Genomic DNA, 20,335 nt, shown 5'->3' with positions numbered 1-20,335 from the left:
GATAAGGAGTTGTCCTTAGATGATCAATCTGTAACAACTGAGTCAACTCTCGTAAGAGAGTGTTGACGAACTCCTTTCCTTGATCCGTGACTAGAATCGGCGGGATGCTGTGTACACAGACTACGTTCTTGTAGAACGCAGCTGCCACTTCCTTGGCTGCCTTCGTACGAAGGGGTTGCTACCAAGAAGCGTGACAGGACGTCTATCACTGTCAGTACATACCTATAGCCTTCGTCTGAAACAGACAAAGGTCCGACAATATCCATATGGACTCAAACGGTTGGCCAACCTCTGGATACCTCATAAGTGGAGCTGGCGGGGATCCCCTCTTCTTAAACCGACAACAGACAGGACAAGATCTGACATATTGCTCCACGTCCGCCTTCATTCCCGGCCAGTACGCAAACTTGCGACAGCGTGCCAACGTAACCTTAGTGCCTCCATGCCCTGCAGGTAGCATGGAATGCGCCAAAGCTAACGCGTTAGGAATGTAGCTTGGTGGAACGATAACCCGTCTTGTCTGCTTGTTGTATTCATCGCAAACATCGCGGTAGAGAATGCCGTTCTCTACACACACTTCACTAAGAGGCAGTTTTGAAGTGCCTCTTAGCTGCATTTAACGTTACATTGCTCCTCTCTGCAACCTTTCTCTCATCTCTCTCATGTACGTTACCACCGGTGGTTTGTTCAAAAGCATGCTTCAATTCTCTCAGTTCAGGATCGCGATCCTGGTGCTCCATGAGTCCAGCAAGACTCCAATGGAGAAACTTATCCTGTTTGTCATGTCCCTCCGGAGAGGCGACAGACATGTCCTGTCCACCCGTAAGGGTGACAGACATAATTCGAGCATCCAATTCGCCTTCTATCACGTCACTCTCCTGATTCCTAATCCTTGACAAAAAATCTGCTACCATGTTGCTGGAGCCTGGGAGATAATCAATACTAAAGTCAAATTCTCCTAGAAGTGTCTGCCAGCGTGCAATCCTGCTGCTAGGCACTGTGCTTTTTAACAGCCAAGTCAGTGGTCTATGGTCCGACAGGATGTGTATCCTATAACCCAAGATAAGGGGTCGGTTAGTACTGAGGCCATAGATGACTGCTAAAGCTTCTCTCTCTACCGCTGAGTAGTTACGTTCTGCTCCATTCAGGGTTCTACTAAAATATGCTATGGGACGTAAACTACCATTTTCATCCTATTGTTGCAACACACCACCTATTGCCTTATCTGACGCATCTGTGGTGAGATTGAAGGGCTTCCGGAAATCCGGAAAGGCTAAAACAATGTCAGTCGTTAGACTGTTCTTTAGTGTGCTAAATGCATGCAATGCCTCTTCATTCCACTCCAGATGTGTCTTATCATTCTTGGTGGGGATGCTATCTTGGCAAAGTCTTTAATGAATTTCCTATAAAAGTTAACCAATCCCAGGAAACCTTGAAGTTCTTTGACTGTTTTCGGAGGAGTGAGTTGTTGCACCGCCTGTACCTTTGAGGCTGAGGCTTCAAGCCAGAAGCACTAACAATGTGACCCAGATAATCTACTTGCTCTTTGAAAAGGAACACTTATCTAGTCTTAAGGACAGGTGAGCCTTCTGCAGTCTGTCCAAGACGGCATGGAGGTTCTTTAGGTGATGGTCCATGTCTTTCCCTTGTACTATCAAATCATCAAGGTATACATGTACAATTCTTCCTGTCAGACCTATGAGAACTTGATTCATGATCCGTTGATAGGCTGCAGGTGCTGTTTTTAATCCAAAGGGGACTGTAGTGAATTCATAGAGGCCATAAGGTGTCGTGAAGGCTGTCAAGTGTTTAGATTCCTCTGCCAATGGGACTTGGTGGTAGCCCTGGCGCAAATCAAGGGAGGTGAATACTTTACTTTCCCCTAACTGTTGCAAAATGAGGTTAATGTTAGGAGTGGATGTTTGTCATCAATCAATTCATCGTTCAGAGCGCGGAAGTCGAGACAAAGTCTGACTCCACCATCCTTTAGCAACAGGGACTAGAGGTGCGCTGTAGGGTGACGCACTAGGGCGTATAATACCCTGGGCCTCAAGGTCCTTGAGCTGAATCTCTATTTCTTTATGATATTTTACTGGTATTGGGTATGGCTTTTTATATATAGGCTTGTCATTTTTAGCCTTAAAGTGTGAACATAATAGGGGTAATAGTGAGTGGCTCGTTTTTAGAGCAAACACATCAGGATACTTGCGGGTTAAGCCCTTCAGACACCCATTGTCCCGGTTTGAGGGTAAAATGAGATCGTCTATCAGCGTATCGAGTACCATCTGCTTACTTGACAGGGTCTCAGGCGGCTTGGTAGATGTTTTTGTTACAGCAGCTACACATTCATTCGATGATTGATAGTATTCTGAGTGACAAGAATAAATGTGTCCCATCACTTCACCTGTTGGCATCTCAATAGTTTCTTCAGTTGGGTTAGCATAGGAATGATGAATTTACCTTTGGTTTGTTTGACGTTAGGAGTTAAGGTAACTAACCCGGGAAATAAAATGAAGAAGGGATATCATTGGACCTTGGGAGAAATAAGGCTTGCTGGGCTCTGCCAATCTCTGCCTCCAGAGTGACATACCCTGCCGTGCCTGGGAGCAAGGACGCCACGTTAATAGCGTATGCTTTCACTGGTACTTCCTCCATCTCGTCTAAAGTAGGTTTATGATCTTCTGGGTACGGGCTCATATCGTCCGCAGCCAGGAATGTACTTCCACTGGGTAGGCCCACCATTACACTAAACTGCCCAGGTGTGTCCAGCGGTGCAGCTACCACATTTTGTCTCCACATAAATTCTAGGCCCAACAAAACTGCTGTTGGTAACACTATACCTTGTGATATTACTACAAACTTTTCTTTAATTTCTCCGTGCCCAAAGTCTACTACTACTTCGGCTATTCCTTTATTAGGGATTGAGTCCGATCTACCCCTTGTATGGAGAGAGGTTCTGTAACTATCATCTTCCCGCCTACCTTCCTAAATAAATCTTCTTCGAGTAGGGACGCTCCTGCTCCTGTGTCTCGCCTTGAGTAAACCCTCTCCTTTGGTGCATTAGCGCCAACGTACACTCTCAACGTCAGGGCGTGGGTAGGGCCGAGGACGGCCGCACCTACACTGGGGGCGTTTTTTTTGTTCTTCTCGTGGTCAGGGTTGACCCAGGAGCTACGGGTGAGGGACCGGCCGTGTACTCCGGGCGCCAGGCAGCGCAGGCGAGACAGGCTGACGCCTGTTTCGAGTGGGCTGGTACTGAGGGTACCGAGAGCCTGTTGGTGGGTGGTAGGCACCCCTATACTGCCTTCCATATGTGCAATCGCGAGCCATGTGTCCTACATACCCACAAGCATAACATGGTGGCGTGGGCGCGTTCCCATTATGGGCGTGTAGGTGGCGCGGCGTGCCGTCCTCCCTTTGGGGTATCGGGTAACGTGACTGGCCTGGAGGGCGTGGAGGACGGGCTTGTGAGACATGTTTGGGTCCGGATGCCTGGGTGGAACAGACGTTCAGCACTTTTATTTCTTTGGCGATATCGGCATCGGATAGCTTCGACTCTGGATAAGCTTTAATATACTCATACCCTTTCTTTAATACCTTCTGTGGGTCCCCTTTTCTTCCTCCGTTAAGATGAGTAAGAGGGCCGGAGGAAAGCCTCTCTGAGCCGTAAAGCGGTTATCTCAGTTAGAAACTGGCATTGTCAGGCTTGAGAGCGATCAACTGTCTCTCAATGTCTCCAGGCGGATGAGGAAGGTTCGGATGTTTTCTCCAGTCCGCCGTTTTGCCTCTCCCAATTCATTCTGGAGGACCGAACAATTCCTTACTGTGGGAAACACACGTAGGAAGTCTTCCTTTTCTTTTTCCCAATCCTGTCCAAATCTAGTGATACAACCGAGGAGATGATCGCGCTGCTCCCAGGGCATATTGTTTGGCTAACTCAATCTTTCCGGTAGTGTCCCAATTTGCCTGTGTCCGGCTTTCAATATCCTCTATCCATTTCTTTGCTAGCTTATGGCATGGGAGGTTTGGTGCTTTGCTACTTTTTTCTTCTCCACCACAAAAATATAAGAGTCCCTGCACTCTACTAAAATCATTCAAGGTATGACGGCTAAGTAGCGTGACAAGATCATCATGGGCAAGGGTGATCGATTTTCCATCTTCTTTTTTGGGGGGAGGGTTCTTGCCTTCGTCTGGCATTTTTAACTCTAAAGTCTTATTCCCGTAATTCCAAGAATAACTGTCTTCTCCCTCGCTTTCGGATGTGGACATACACCAGTACAATACCAATATAAACCAATATAAATCGCAAGTTTCACCACATGTTTCACCACATGTTTCACCACATGTTTCACCACCTGTTTCACCACCCCACACCTGACACCAATGTTGTAACCCGTTTGCCGGGTCACACAGGGGAGACGACACACTGTTTGTACTAGTGACACTTGACTTAAAATTCTGGTACCTTAGGAGTATTTAAAGGAGTTCGTAAATGGGGTGATGAAACGGTGTCGCCTTTCTTATATGTATTTTATTCTACCTTAATACTACTTAATATTACAGAGGGTAAAAATATTGTTTAAACCAGCGACTGGCTTACTAGACTCAATGAGTCTTCAGGTTTTCTTTCACTATTGGTTACTGACGTTAACACTGGTATAATATTGAGTAAAAACTCACACAATAAAGTATCATAGAAATATAATCCTAAGTAAAACTAAGATAATAGAACACAATAGATATGTTAGATACGCTTTCCTCTATGGTAATTCTTCACTCCATACTCACAGTAGCAACGATGAATGTTCTACCCATGTTGTCTAGGGAAGGACAACTGAGTGTCCAGCCACGAACAGAGTGCTGGTTAATCTGAGGTCAAGCCTGGAGAAAATGCTTCTTATATAGGCAGATATCGCGAGGGTAATACGTCAGGCGTGTGAGTCATACATAAAACTCACACCGAGCTCATACAATAATCTACCAAACCGACATGCTTAATTCACGCGGTGACGCAGCTTTGTTTTCATAACATTTTGTTCCGCGGCTGATCGTGTTTTAGGCCGCGGTGATTGTGTTTTGGCTTAGAGAGATAAGCGGGTGCGTTAATGGGCAATTACAATTGTGTATAGGTTGGTAAATGAACAGTGGGGACAATCATGTGTTGGAGTCCGTGTTGTGTTTTAGCGGTCGATACCGCTGTTGTCATCGGAAAATATTGCCGGTGAAGATGATGATGACACGAGTGGTGTCGCAGCCCTCGGGGCACCACATTCCTTCTTACTTTTTTATTGTTTCTTTTTTATTTTCTTACTTTTTCTCCTCTCTCTCTCTCTCTCTCTCTCTCTCTCTCTCTCTCTCTCTCTCTCTCTCTCTCTCTCTCTCTCTCTCTCTCTCTCTCTCTCTCTCTCTCTCTCTCCTTCCTTCTCTTCCAGTCCTCACTTGCCTCCAACTCTCCTTTTTTTCATTCCTATCTTATTGGTTTTCTTTCCTCCCTCCTTCCTTCCTTCCTTGCTTCCTATATTCATTCGTTTGCTCACTTCTATTTTCCTTCTCCTCCTCCTCCTCCTCCTCTTATTCTCGTTCTTTTTGTCAATATTCATGATTTTCTTCCTCCGTGCTTTCAATGATTTCCTTTATCTCTCTTTTTATTCGGTTGTAACTTTTTCTTTTCCTTCTTTTTCCTTTCGTGCGCTGAGAGACTCCTCGGCCCCCAAGGATAGACTCACACGCTTGTATTATCAATGTTTGTATTAACACTCTGAAGGCGAAGGAGGGAGGAGATTTGACTGAAGGCTATTATGGCCAGTTGATATAGTGTCTTACTGTACTACTGTTCCTGTTGTTACTGCTACTACTACTACTACTACTACTACTGCTACAAATACTATGCTTATATCCGAACGCAAAAGAGAATACATTTAATTAGAAAAAAAAATATCTAATACGAATGTCAATCAATCAATGGGGGCATACGCCGGGGGAAGAGTCGCCTCACCCACCCTACGACGCCATGTTAAGGGGTTCCGCCGGGTGAGTCTCCATGCAGGCCCCCTTCCCATCTTTAGTATCTCCCGGCAGGATCCTTCGACTTGCTTTATCCAAGAACTCCGTGGGCGTCCCCTTGGCCTGCTCCACACAGGACTTTATATTACAGACACAGCCCCATGAGCAGGGGTGTAGCTTTACCCTAAGTCTATTTACACCAAGTCAAGTCACTGCTTCAAAACTGCGACCGATACGCGCAGGAGGCGGTTTCGGGGCGAAGCAGCGGGATGACGTCACTTGGAGCTAAAAAAAATAATACCCGCCAGTTCAGGGGTGACTAGAGTTGGGGCCGTATGTGCACTCTGGATGTGCATTATCGCCTCCTTTCACAGCGCGTTCAGGCAAGCCACTGGCGAAAAAATGTCTTTTTATTGTGCTATTGCGTGACTGTAATTCTATTGCCTACAAACGGCTGTGTGGGTTATGAGGGAGGGCATGTTGAAGTGATTGATTTAAATTAGCACGCCTTTCTTCGTTGTCTCAAAATCCCTGATTCTACATTCTCTAGTTTGGCTTCAAGCAATGTCACGCACAAACCACGCCTCGGCCGTGTCTCCTCCCACAAACTTGCATATGACTTGACTTGCTGTATATAGACTTAGGGTTATAAATGTCGAATCGGTCTCACGGAGTAGTCGCCGGTTTGACACAAAGTCATTCCAGCGATATGCCATGATTCTGCGTAGACACTTATTACCAAAGGCATCAATCCGCCTCTCCAAGTCCCCATTCAGTGTCCAAGTCTCACGAACGTGTATACATCTAAACGCTTTGTTCGGATATATATTTTTTTCTTTACGTCTATGCCTAGAGCGCCAGTAGGCTTGCTTGAAGGGCCTAGATGGTATTCGGCCCCAGCCCGTCATGGCGCAGGTAAGCTTTTATAGTGGTGCCATCTTCTCTTGGCTCATGCTGCCCACCGGAACTCCTTCTTGATTCACTTGGACGGTTTCCTCTCGAGTCCGGGTTGATGGGTGGTCTTCAGGACAGCATGTGGGTAGTTTTAAGCCACGCGGCGGTGACTGAAAAAGCCCAGGTGGTATCGTGGGGATTCGAGCCCGCGTCGTCCATCACGCGGTGAATGTGGGCCCAGCACGCTACCACTCAGCCACCGCCTACCCAATATAAAGAATTGAAAGCGGATGGATTGAATGCGAATATCGAGTACTACATTCCTTCTACCTACCTCACCCAGCCTAAACGAACCTAACGCTGCCCCCTCTGTCCACCAAACACTCACCTAACGCCGGCTCTCTCCTGCACCCCCAGACCCGCCTGTGGCCTCGCTGGAGCTGGGTCGCGGCGCCTCGTCAACCGTGCGGGAAGGAGAGGACGTGTACTTCAACTGCCTCGTCGACTCTAACCCACCGCTGTACAACATTACGTGGGTCAGACAGGTGAGGGGAGGGGGAAAGGGAGGGGGGAGAGGGAGGGGAAGTATGTGTGTGTGTGTGTGTGTGTGTATGTGTGCGCGTGTGTGTGTGTTTGTATGAGTATTTGATGGTGATTGACGTGGTGGTGGTGGTGTGTGTGGGTGTTTGGTGGTGAAGAAAGACTGTGGTGCGTGTTTGGTGTTGAAGAAAGAGGGTGGTGGTGGTGGTGGTGGTGGTGGTAGTGGTGATGAAAAACTATACGTAAAAGGATTATACAAGGTGATGAAAAGCTATATACTTGAGACTGGTGGTGGTGGTGGTAGTGGTGGTGATGACGGTGATGGTGGTGGTGATGGTGGTGCAGGACTCCACACAGCGCCCTCAGGTGTTATAGAGATGACACCGCCACCACCACCACCACCACTACCATCACCAGCACTACAACCATCCCCACCACCACTACCATCACCATCACTACAATCATCACCACCACCACCACCACTACCATCACCATCACTACAACCATCACCACCACCACCACCTCCCTTATCAGCACCACCACCACTACCCCCACCACCACCACCACTATCACCACCACCACTATCACCACTATCACCACCACCACCACCTTCACCACCACCACCATCACCACCACCACCACCACCACCACCACCACCACCACCACTATCACCACCACCACCACCACCACCACCACCACCACCACTATCACCATCACCACCACCACCACTATCACCATCACCACCACCACCACCACTATCACCACCACCACCACCACCACCATCACCACCACCACCACCACCACCACCACCACCACCACCACCACCACCACCACCACCACCACCCCCACCACCACCACCACCACCCCCACCACCACCACCACCACCCCCACCACCACCACCACCACCACCACCACCACCACCACCACTATCACCACCACCACCACCACTACCACTATCACCACCACCATCACCATCACCACCACCACCACCACCATTACTACCACCACCGCCACCACTACCCCCCCTCCCCCCCTTTCTCACATTCAGGACACCTCTCCTCCTGAAACTGACTTATCTTTCGGCCACCTCTTTGGATTCTTTTTAGGAGCAGCGAGTAGCGGGCTTTTTTTTTTATTAATGTTTACTTTTTTGTGCCCTTGAGCTGTCTCCTTTGCTGTAAAAAAAAAAAAAAAAAAAATCCCATCATCCCCGTTCCCTTCCTTCCCCTCCCATTCTTCCCCTTCCAGCTTCCGCGTGTTGAGAGAATGTAGTCAACAGCTAGAATTACCCATAACATTCATATTCAACAAGTCATTAGCACAGGCCAGTGTGCCTCTCGATTGGAAAAAGGCCAATATTACCCCGATTTTCAATAAAGGAGATAAAAAACAAGCCAGTAATTATCGTCCCATCAGCCTTACGTCTGTCCTAATTAAACTATTCGAAAAAATAATCAGGGATAAAATGATCACTTTCCTTGAAACAAATGATTTGATAACTGATAGTCAGCATGGATTTCATAGTAATCGGTCTTGCCTTACCATCCTATTAACCTTTTTCAACGATGTTTATACATGTTAGGACGCCAGAAGCCCATATGACGTAATTTACTTAGATTTTCAGAAAGAGTTTGATAAAGTTCCTCAAGTTAAGCTTATTTCAAAACTGCGTTCCCACGGTATTAACGACCATCTATGTGCGTGGATTCATGACTGATCAGAACAGACCATGAACTCACCGAAAACACGTACCGGATTCCAGACTACAAAAGAGCCAATTCTAATCTCGCTCGTTTCAAGAACAAACTCCTAGAGGTAGAGATAACAGCTGTTCCCATGAAGACTAGGAGAACAAATAATGCCACAAGCCCACCATGGATGACTACCCAAGTTCGACAGGCGATTAATTTAAAAAAGAGAAAATACAACTTGCTAAAGGAAAACAGCACAGACGAGGCTCGCGAAAAGTACCATCAAAGCCTCAGAGCTTGCAGAACTCTCATTCGCCAGCGTAAACGCGACTATGAAAAGCAGATTGCGCGCGAAGCCAAGTCCAACCCGAAAAAGTTTTTCACGTATCTAAGAATAAAAAAAAAGACAAAAAGCAATATCGGTCCCCTAAAGGATGAAAGTGACGTACTAACACAGGACAGCAGACAAATGGTCGAAATCCTAAACAGAAACTTCACGTCTGTGTTCACGGTCGAGAACATCTAGTCCGTACCCAAGAGCCCTACCCCACCGATGGGAATCACCTCCCTAGAAATTGGCACAATCGACGAACGGGATGTGAAAAAGTACCTAGACAAACTCAAAACAAACAAGTCCACCGGACCCGACGACTTGTCACCCAGGCTGCTCAAGGACCTCAAGCAGCAAATCCTCAAGCCACTCACCGCCATCTACAATATGTCACTACAACAAAACAAAGTCCCGAAAGACTGGAAACAAGCGAACGTAACACCGATTTTCAAAAAGGGAGACAAAAGCGTGGCCCTAAACTACAGACCAATCAGCTTGATCTCAGTGGCGGGAAAAATCCTCGAGAAGATCATCAGAGACAAACTCATTAGGTTCCTTTAAGACAACATAATTTCCGATGCTCAGCACGGTTTCAGGAAAAAGCGCTCATGCTTAACCAATTTACTGGACTTCTTCCAAGGTATCTATGAAAACTGGGATAATCATATCCCGAGTGATGTTATATATCTAGACTTTCAAAAAGCCTTTGACAAAGTGCCACACGAAAGACTCCTCAAGAAACTCAAGTCGGCGGGGTTAGGCGGTAATCTGACAGCGTGGATCAAAGACTGGCTCACTGGAAGAAAACAACGAGTTGTACTCAACGGACAGGCCTCCGAGTGGCTCCCGGTCACAAGTGGAGTGCCACAGGGGTCAGTGTTGGGACCCATACTCTTCATCATATATATCGACGACCTAGAACTAAGATTAAAATACAATCTTTCAAAATTTGCCGACGACACAAAGGTGGGTGGGAAGGCCCTCACAACGGCAGACTGCGAAATTATCCAGAGAGACCTGGACCTGATCACTCGGTGGTCGGAAAAATGGCAGATGTCCTTCAACACTACCAAATGTAAAGTAATGCATATCGGATCCAGACACAGCAATCACACATACCACATGGGTAGCGAACCACTACATGTTGTGTAAGAGGAAAGAGACCTCGGGGTCACCATCAGCTTGGGTTCATATCGAGGAACTTCGAATGCAAGACGCCGGGAGTTATGTTATCCTTGTATAACTCGCTAGTAAGGCCCCATCTGGAATACGCCGTGCAATTCTGGTCTCCAAATTACAGGAAAGACATTTAATTACTTGAGAGAGTACAGCGCCGCGCCACGAAGATGATACCATCACTGAGGACGAAGCCCTATGAAGAGCGACTCGAGCGACTCAGCCTCTTCACGTTGGAAAAGAGACGACTGCGGGGAGACATGATACAAGTCTTTAAGTACCTGAACATGCTCAGCAACGTTGATCACTCCAAACTCTTCACGCTACAAACTAACCTGAGAACAAGAAACAACGGAAAAACAATTCAAGCAAAGCGATGCAATACCGACATCGGCAGGAGTTATTTATCGAATAGAGTTGTTCGCCACTGGAACAGCCTTCCTGCAGAAGTGGTTAGCGCAGAGACCATCAACTCCTTCAAGAAACGCATTGATCGCCACTTTGCTGCAGCGGGAGTGAACTGAACGTTCCCAAGAGCAGATACACAAGTGCTTTAATCCTTCCCTGCAAGCCACTCCTATGGCAAACGGATTGATTAAATCACTGAAAGCAAGCAACCTAGTAATGAGCCAACAGGATTTCTGCTGCCTGCTAGTCCATGTTTAGTCCATGTTTCCCCTCCTCCTCCTCCTCCTCCTCTTCCTTCAATCCGTTCCTTTCTCCTCTTTTTCCTCCTCCTTCCCTTTCAAATTTCTCTCCCTTCCTAACCCCTCCCATCCTCCCTCTCTCTCCCTCCCCCTTCTTTCCTCCCCTCACGTTCCTTCGTCCTCCCCTTCCTCCTCCTCTTCCTTCAATCTCTTCCTTCCTCCTCTTCTTCCTCTTCCTCCTTCCCCTTCAAATTTCTCTCCCTTCCTAACCCATCCCATTTTCCCTCTCCCTCCCTCCCATTTTCTTTCCTCCCCCTCACTTTCCCCTCTCCCTTTTTTTCTATCTCTCTCTTCCTCTTTCCTCCATCCTCTTCCCCTTCCTTCCTCCTCTTGCTCCTTTTCCTCCAAATTTCTCTCCCTTCCTAACCCCTCCCATCTTCCCTCTCTCTCCCTCCCCCTTCCTTTCCTCCCCCTCACTTTTTTTCTCTCCTTTCCTCCCTTCCTCTTTCCTCCTCCTTTCCTCAGCTCTCCTCCTTCCCCTTCTCTCTCTCTCTCTCTCTCTCTCTCTCTCTCTCTCTCTCTCTCTCTCTCTCTCTCTCTCTCTCTCTCTCTCTCTCTCTATATATATATATAATTTTTTTTTTTCTTTTCTCCATTTCCTTTGTTCACTCCCCTTCTCTCCTTTTCCCTTCCTCCCCTCTCCTCTTTCTCTTCTCCTTTATCCATTTTCTCTCTCGTTTCTTCTTTCTCCTTTCCCTACTTTCTCCCCCTCCTTCCTCTTCCTCCCTTTTTCCTCTCCTTCTCTTCCAATCATCCATTCTTCCTTCCTTCCTCTCCTCCTCTCCCTCTTCTTCCTCCTCACCTCCCTAACGTAACCTAACCTAACCTTACCTAACCTTACATAACCTAGCCTCACCTGGGAACCTGGGAGCCAGTTGTCGGCGTGAGCTACCCGTCCCTCCCCTCTATCGACGGTACTCCCATCCCTATTCTTCATAACAGCTGGTTCTTGTTTTCTCCTGAAAGAAATATCTTCCGTGGGCCATTTGAGGTTGTACCTCCCGGCTTCTAGGTGGAGTTTCTGAGGGTTTTTCTTATACTCAATGAATATTTCAACTTTTTGGTCTCTCAGGAAGGGCGTCTGACACTCTCTAGAGTTGGTGGAGAACACCTGGTGACAGGTGCCACTGGCGAGGCCTCGAAAGGGTCGCAGAGTTGGGTTAGACGTTTCGGAAAGTGGGAACGAATTGCTGGTTCCTCTCCTCCTTGCCAGCTCTGCTCTGAGTGACTACGCCGGCCCCGTTCTATGGGACAAAACTTCAGAGGATAATAGCTGAAAAGCGCCGGGTTGTGAAAGTCTCTCTCGTGACCGAGGCTCAGGACAAGCGATTGGTCTTTGAGGCGTTTTCAAGACCTTGTAGGGAGCGAGCTCCCAGTGTTGGACGCATCTAACACAGCAGTATCTAATTTCCATGCACAATTTTAATACAATTCAATTTATGGTCACAATTTAAGTTATTTCGAAAGCGCTTTTAATATTTGCCCAAACTGTTAACTCGCTTAGAATTCTAAAAATGCCTTCGAACCGTAAGTGTGACGTCTGTCCGGGACGTTTTGCAGCTCAGTTCTTCCAGCTGAGTAAAACTTACCGCCTCTGCGTTCAAAGATTACATCTTCAGAAGGCTGTGACTGAATGGAAAGTCAAGCATAATGATCTTGAAAAGAAATTCGTAGCCCTTCAGGAATTTGTTTTAAGTAATGTGGCAGTGACTCCACCATCGATGGTGGAGAGGCCTTCCACCGACACTGTGCCCTCTCCAGACGACCCTCCTGCTTCACGGGAGGACGTGTTACCTGCCTCACAGTTTGACTCCCAGCCTGCCTCACAGGCTAACCCCCAGCCTGCCTCACAGGCTAACCCCCAGCCTGCCTCACAGGCTAACCCCCAACCTGCCTCACAGGCTAACCCCCAACCTGCCTCACAGGCTAACCCCCAACCTGCCTCACAGGCTAACCCCCAGCCTGCCTCACAGGCTGACCCCCAGCCTGCCTCACAGGCTGACCCCCAGCCTGCCTCACAGGCTGACCCCCAGCCTGCCTCACAGGCTAACCTCCAGCCTGCTTCACAGGCTAACTCCCAGCCTGCCTCACAGGACAACTTCCAGCATGCCCCACTTAACGCTTCTCTTCCTGCTTCACAGGATGTCGGGTTCCAACCTGTAAGGAATAGAGCCAAACCAAAGCAGGCAACCAAGGATTTACTGACCCCCACTACCTTCAGTAGGTTCCAGGTGCTGACAGACACCATGGAGGATGAGTTTGTGACTCGCCTAGTTGGGGACTCCATGGTGCGTGGCCAGCTGGTCGAGTTCTGTGGTCATTCATCAAACGGCCGCAGAAAACGTTACTGCTATCCAGGTGCCAGACTGGACGACATCACCGCAGCGTGCGATAATGTCACGAGAAATGACGACCGAAACACCCTCTTTGTCATTCACGCGGGGACAAATGACGTAAAGACAACCCGTTCTGAGGAACTGCTTGAGAAATACCGCCGCATGATCAAGCAGTATAAACGCAAAACGGATGCCAGTAACATCATAATCTCAGTAATCCTCCCGAGGGTCGGTGCCGAATCTAGCTTTTACAGTAAGGCCTTCAGCACAAACAACAGACTTCAGTCCCTTTGCTCACAAGAAAACGTCCAGTTCGCTAACTTGTGGAACAATTTTTACTACGATTCAGACTTGTTCCTTCCTGATGGCATCCACTTAAATCCTGTTGGAGCAGCCCGTTTCGGGAGGCTGCTCTGTGACCAAGTTTTTTTTTTTTTTTTTTTTTTTTACAGCAAAGGAGACAGTTCAAGGGCACACAAAAAACAAACATTAATAAAAAAAAAAGCCCGCTACTCACTGCTCCTAAAAAGAATCCAAAGAGGTGGCCGAAAGATAGGTCAGTTTCGGGAGGAGAGGTGTCCTGATACCCTCCTCTTGAAAGAGTTTAAGTCGTAGGCAGGAGGAAATACAGATGAAGGAAGAGTGTTCCAGAGTTTACCAGCGTGAGGGATGAAAGAGTGAAGATGCTGGTTAACTCTTGCATAAGGGGTTTGGACAGTATAGGGATGAGCATGAGTAGAAAGTCGAGTGCAGCGGGGCCGCGGGAGGGGGGGAGGCATGCAGTTAGCAAGTTCAGAAGAGCAGTCAGCGTGGAAATATCGATAGAAGATAGAAAGAGAGGCAACATTGCGGCGGAATTTAAGAGGTAGAAGACTATCAGTATGAGGAGGAGAGCTGATGAGACGAAGAGCCTTAGCCTCCACTCTGTCCAGAAGAGCTGTGTGAGTGGAGCCGCCAAAAAACGCGGAGATGAGAACACCAGCAGCTCCACCGTAAGGGAGTACTCAACCCGTAAACCCCCCGACTCGAATCACATTAAAGCTTGCTATGTAAACGCTCCTAGCCTACGTAACAAATTTGAAAACTTAGAAGTCCTCGCAGCTACAAATCATTATCACATCATCGGAGTCACAGAATCTTGGATAGACACTTCAAATAGATATTTCATTGCGGAATATAGATTACCGGGTTATACCATCTTTAGTCATGAAAGAGAGAACAGACAGGGTGGAGGCGTTATCTTTTATATCCACAACTCTCTCCATCCAGTATCCGTGAAAACAGATATAACCAATGTAGACACGGTCCTCATTGAAATTAAAAATAAATTTCGTAAAATAGTAATTGGACTTATCTACAGACCGCCAAGGCAGACTCTTGATATCGACCACGCATTAAGTGAATTATTATTAGAAACAAGTAGCAGTTGCGAGGCAGCAATTGTTGGGGACTTTAACTTGCCAGTGAAAAGATGGGGTAAACCGTTGAACTGTCATACAGGGCTCGACCTGTACACAAATTTACTAGAAAGTGATTTGCATCAACACGTTCAAGAACCGACTCGGGAAAATAATATACTTGACCTTATCTTTTCAACGACAGCTGATCTAGTTAACGAAGTAAATGTTGGTCCAATTTTTAGTTCTAGCGATCACCGAACAATCACATTCAGCATCAACATGAAAGAAAGTAAAGTAACTCCTGGTAAAGAAAAGGTGCCTGATTATCAGAGAGCGAATTTCGTAAGACTCCGATCAATTCTAAATAATTCTGACTGGACTCAAATCACGACGGAAACAGATATTGATAAATCTTGGGGGGCCTTCACCACAATATTGAACAATGCCATAAGCATATGCGTACCCTATTGTAACAGACGTTCAGCTTTTAAGAAGAAACCCAAATGGTGGAATAACGAAATTCAAAATAGCCTATCTCTTAAAAAACGCGTATACAGTAGGTACATATCAACTCAGAGTGAGGCTGACAAACTAGAGTTGGACAGAATTCGCCGCGAAACCAAGAAATTAATAAAACGGAGCAAGAAAAATCTTGAAGAATATATAGCGGAAACGAGTAAATCTAATCCTAAAGAATTTTTTAGCTATGTAAATAATAAAAAGTCACTCACTTGTGGTATCGGACCGCTTGCTAATGATAATGGAAACCACACGAACGATGAAAATGAAATGGCTACAATCCTAAATAACTTTTTCGCATCCGTATTTACCGACGAAGATTGTTTATCACCTCAACCACCGGAGGTTAGAAGGACCGAAAAGATGTTAAGTGGCGTGCTCATCGTAGAAAGTGACATTTTACGCACAATTGAAAAGATTAAAGTAAGCAAAGCTCCTGGTCCAGACAAAAATACCCCTAGGGTCTTAAAAGAAACCAAACATCAAATTTGTAAACTGCTCTCCATCATATTCAATAAATCTTTTACAGCTGCAAAAGTTCCGTCAGATTGGAAACTTGCAAATGTTACACCAATTTTCAAAAAGGGGGAGAAGTCTCATCCAGGAAACAATTGACCAATTAGCCTGATTGTTTGTAAGTTAATGGAGACTATCATTCGCGACAATATGGTGAAATTTTTCGAAGAAAATAATATGATAAATAATTCGCAACATGGCTTTCGTAGTAAACGTTCGTGTTTAACTAATTTACTTGATTTTTTTCATTATATTTTTGAAGTGTTCGATGAAAGCAGATCAGTAGATATCATATATCTGGATTTTCAAAAGGCATTTGATAAGGTCCCCCACCGACGATTGCTCAGCAGACTATTGGCGCACGGTATCTCGGGTAACATTCACAATTGGCTTGTGGACTGGCTTTCTGAGCGGAAACAGAGAGTAGTTCTAAACGGTGTTACATCTAACTGGCTCGACGTCAGAAGCGGCGTACCTCGAGGATCAGTGCTTGGCCCCATGCTCTTCTTAGTTTATGTTAATGATATCGATGAAGGGCTCACTTGCAAAGTATCAACATTTGCTGATGACACAAAAATTGCTAGTAAAGTAACTGCGACATTCGACGAAGAAGCTTCACAATCAGATCTAGATCGGCTTGCACGTTGGGCCAATCAATGGCAAATAAAATTTAACGTTGACAAATGTAAAGTGTTGCACATCGGAAAAAATAACAATCACGTTCGGTACGTAATAAATGGCCAATAACTTTCTGCAGTAAGTAAAGAAAAGGATCTTGGAATCACTATATCAAGCGATTTAAAGCCCGGTCAGCAACGGTCAGTTAAAACTGCAAACAAATTGATTGGCTTCATTGGACGAGTCTTTAATAATAAATCGGAAAAAGTAATATTAAAACTGTATAATTCATTGGTTCGACCCCGTCTAGAGCACTGTGTATAGTTTTGGTCTCCCTACTACAGAAAAGACATAGAAAAGTTGGAACGGGTTCAACGAAAAGTAACAAAGATGATTCCTAGGTTGATAAATTTATTATATGAACAAAGGCTTAAGAAAGTAAATTTATTCAGGCTATCAAAACGAAGAATGCGAGGTGATCTATTAGAAGTGTTTAAAATGTTTAAAGGATTCAGTGATATTAACGCGGAAAATTACTTCACAATTGATCGATCAAATAGAACAAGAAGAAATCACAATTTGAAGATAAGTGGTAAAAGATTCTCGTCGCACGAAGCTAAACACTTCTTCTTCAATCGAGTTGTTAATGTTTGGAACTCTCTACCCTGTGATGTCGTTGTTAGTACAACAGCTACGGCCTTCAAGAATAGATTAGACAAGTATTTTGAATCCAACCAGCAACTAAGATATTACTCATTGTCGTAATAACGTTAACTTCTTTCAAATACTTTGTCTTTGTCCGCTTTTATCGCCCGGTTAGTGATAGCAGTAATGGTAGTTCTTTCCTCTTTTCAACATAATTTCCATGCAGTTTTTCCATGCTGCATGGTTCTTTTTCCTTTCCTGCCAGCTTTGGCTGAGGGGGTGGGGAGGAGTCTTCGCCTTTGCTGTCCTTCATCTTCCACCTTCGATTAGATAGTTAGTGTATCTTGTCACAAACAGCCTCGTAAGGACCAGCAGGTCTGCTGTTGTTTGTTCTTTATTTGTGTTTTTTTGTGTACCTAACCTAACCAGCCTCAAATCCAACAGGGTGAGACTATCGAGCATGCCCCTGAGGCCGGCGTGTTGGTGGGTGGACACAGCCTTGCCCTACGAGGCGTGTCACGGCGAGACGCGGGGCCGTATGTGTGTCTGGCTACCAACGCCGAGGGGGAAGGAGCCAGCCCGCCGCTACTTCTTCAGGTACATTGTGAGTATTGCCGAGGAAGGGGAAGGAAGGGAAGAGGGGATTTGAGGGAGGGGGAAAGAGAAGGGAAAGTAAGGGAAAGGAGAGGAAAGAAAGGGAGAGAAGGAGAAAGTAAAGGTTAGAGAAAGGAGAGAAAAAGAAAGGAAGGGAAGGGAAAGGAGAGGAAGGAGAGGGTGAGGAAACATGGGAAAGGAGGTGAAGGGAGGGCAAGAGAAAGTAAGGGTTAGAGAAAGGAGAGAAAAAGAAAAGAAAAGAGAGAGAAAGAGAAGGGAAAGGAAGGGAAGAAAGAGGAAACATAGGAAGAAAAGGGATGGAGAGAGAAAGATTGGAATAGCGAAAGAAAAAAAAGAGGGAAAAGGAGGAGGAATAGGAGGAAGAAAGGAAGGAAGGGAAGGGAATGGAAGGGAAAGGAAAGGAAGTTGAAAAGGAAGGAAGGAGGGATTGAAATGTTGAAAGGGAGGGAAGGAAAAGAAGGAAGAGGAGAAGGAGGGAAGTACAAACGTGAAGAGATAAGGAGATAAATAAGGAAGAGGAAAGATAGAAGTTGTGAGGAAAGAAAGAAGGGAGGAAGAGGAGGAAAACGAGGAGGAAAGAAGGGAAAGGGAAGGGAACACAAAAAAACACGAAGACAGAGCAAACAACAGCAGACCTGCTGGTCCTTACGAGGCTGTTTGTGGCAAGCTACACTAACTATCTAATCAAAGGTGGAAGCTGAAGGACAGAAAAGGCGAAGGCTCCTCCCCACCCCCCATCCCTCCAGCCAAAGCTGGCAGGAAAGGAAAAAGAACCATGCAGCATGGAAAAACTGCATGGAAATTATATAGGAGAGAAGAAAAAACTACCATTACTGCTATCACTAACCGGGCGATAAAAGCGGACAAGGACACCAGTATTCGAAAGAACTTAACGTTATTACGACAATGAGTAATATCTTAGTTGCTGGTTGGATTCAAAATACTTGTCTAATCTATTCTTGAAGGCCGTAACTGTTATACTATCAATGACATCACAGGGTAGAGAGTTCCAAACATTAACAACTCGATTGAAGAAGAAGTGTTTAGCTTCGTGCGACGAGAATCTTTTAACATTTATCTTCAAATTGTGATTTCTTCTTGTTCTATTTGATCGATCAATTGTAAAGTAATCTTCCGCATTAATATCTCTGAATCCTTTCAACATTTTAAACACTTTTATTAGATCGCCTCGCATTCTTCGTTTTGATAGGCTGAATAAATTTACTTCGTTAAGCCTTTGTTCATATGATACATTTCTCAACCAAAGAATCATCTTTGTTACTCTTCGTTGAACCCGTTCCAACTTTTCTATGTCTTTTCTGTAATAGGGAGACCAAAACTGTACACAGTACTCTAGACGGGGTCGAACCAACGAGTTATACAGTTTTAATATTACTTTTTCCGATTTATTATTAAAGACTTGTCCGATGAAGCCAACCAATTTGTTTTCAGTTTTAGCTACCTCTGAACAATGCTGACCGGGCTTTAAATCGCTTGATATAGTGATTCCAAGATCCTTTTCTTTACTTACTGCAGAAAGTTGTTGGCCATTCATTATGTACCGAACGCAATTGTTATTTTTTCCGATGTGCAACACTTTACATTTGTCAACGTTAAATTTCATTTGCCATTGATTAGCCCAACGTGCAAGTCGATCTATATCTGATTGTAAAGCTTCTTCGTCGAGTGTCGCAGTTACTTTACTAGCAATTTTTGTGTCATCAGCAAATTTTGATACTTTGCAAGTGAACCCATCATCGATATCATTAACATAAATTAAGAAGAGCATGGGGCCAAGCACTGATCCTCGAGGTACGCCGCTTCTGACGTCGAGCCAGTTAGATGTAACACCGTTTAGAACTACTCTCTGTTTCCGCTCAGGGGTGGTGCTGGGGAAGGGGTGTCTGTGTGGGGGATGGGAGAGGAAGGTAGGTGAATGAGATTAGGGAAGGGGGTGTTGGGATTGTCTGTGTGGGGAGTGGGAGAGGAAGGGGGGTGACTTAGAACAGGGAAGGGGGGGAGGGGCTGGAATGGGGTGGACGTTTGGGGTGGTGCTGGGGAAGGGGTGTCGTCTGGTCCGATCCGCTGTTCACTCACCACATAACTTCCTTTTCCGGCCCGTTAAAGCAACCACTCAGCTTGTCCGCAGCACTTTTCTGACCACCAGGTGCTCGGGTCTTGAAACTCCCCTCGGACTTCAGTGCAATAACAAAAACAGCAAAGAACAAAATTAACTCCTTGACTGCGGATTTCCTACAAGAAGACCTCACCAAGCAACGATAATGGAACAAAAAGTGGCTGCTACAATTCAATGGAGAAAAATGTAAAGCCATGCACCTTGGGA

General features: G+C 45.9%; 1 protein-coding gene across 1 annotated transcript in view; it reads left to right on the top strand.

Moving 5' to 3' along the window:
* Positions 1-20,335, top strand: part of LOC126991365 (nephrin-like) — a 175,526-nt gene that overhangs the window by 99,534 nt on the left and 55,657 nt on the right. Inside the window, exons 8-9 of the mRNA XM_050850124.1 lie at positions 7,315-7,442; positions 17,821-17,980. Coding sequence (XP_050706081.1) covers positions 7,315-7,442; positions 17,821-17,980 — 288 coding nt within the window. The remainder of the gene's footprint in view (positions 1-7,314; positions 7,443-17,820; positions 17,981-20,335) is intronic.

This window comes from Eriocheir sinensis, unplaced genomic scaffold (assembly GCF_024679095.1).
Source record: "Eriocheir sinensis breed Jianghai 21 unplaced genomic scaffold, ASM2467909v1 Scaffold265, whole genome shotgun sequence".
Classification (NCBI taxonomy): domain Eukaryota; kingdom Metazoa; phylum Arthropoda; class Malacostraca; order Decapoda; family Varunidae; genus Eriocheir; species Eriocheir sinensis.
Note: the sequence above shows the minus strand (reverse complement) of the source record. Positions and strands in the feature narration are given on the sequence as shown.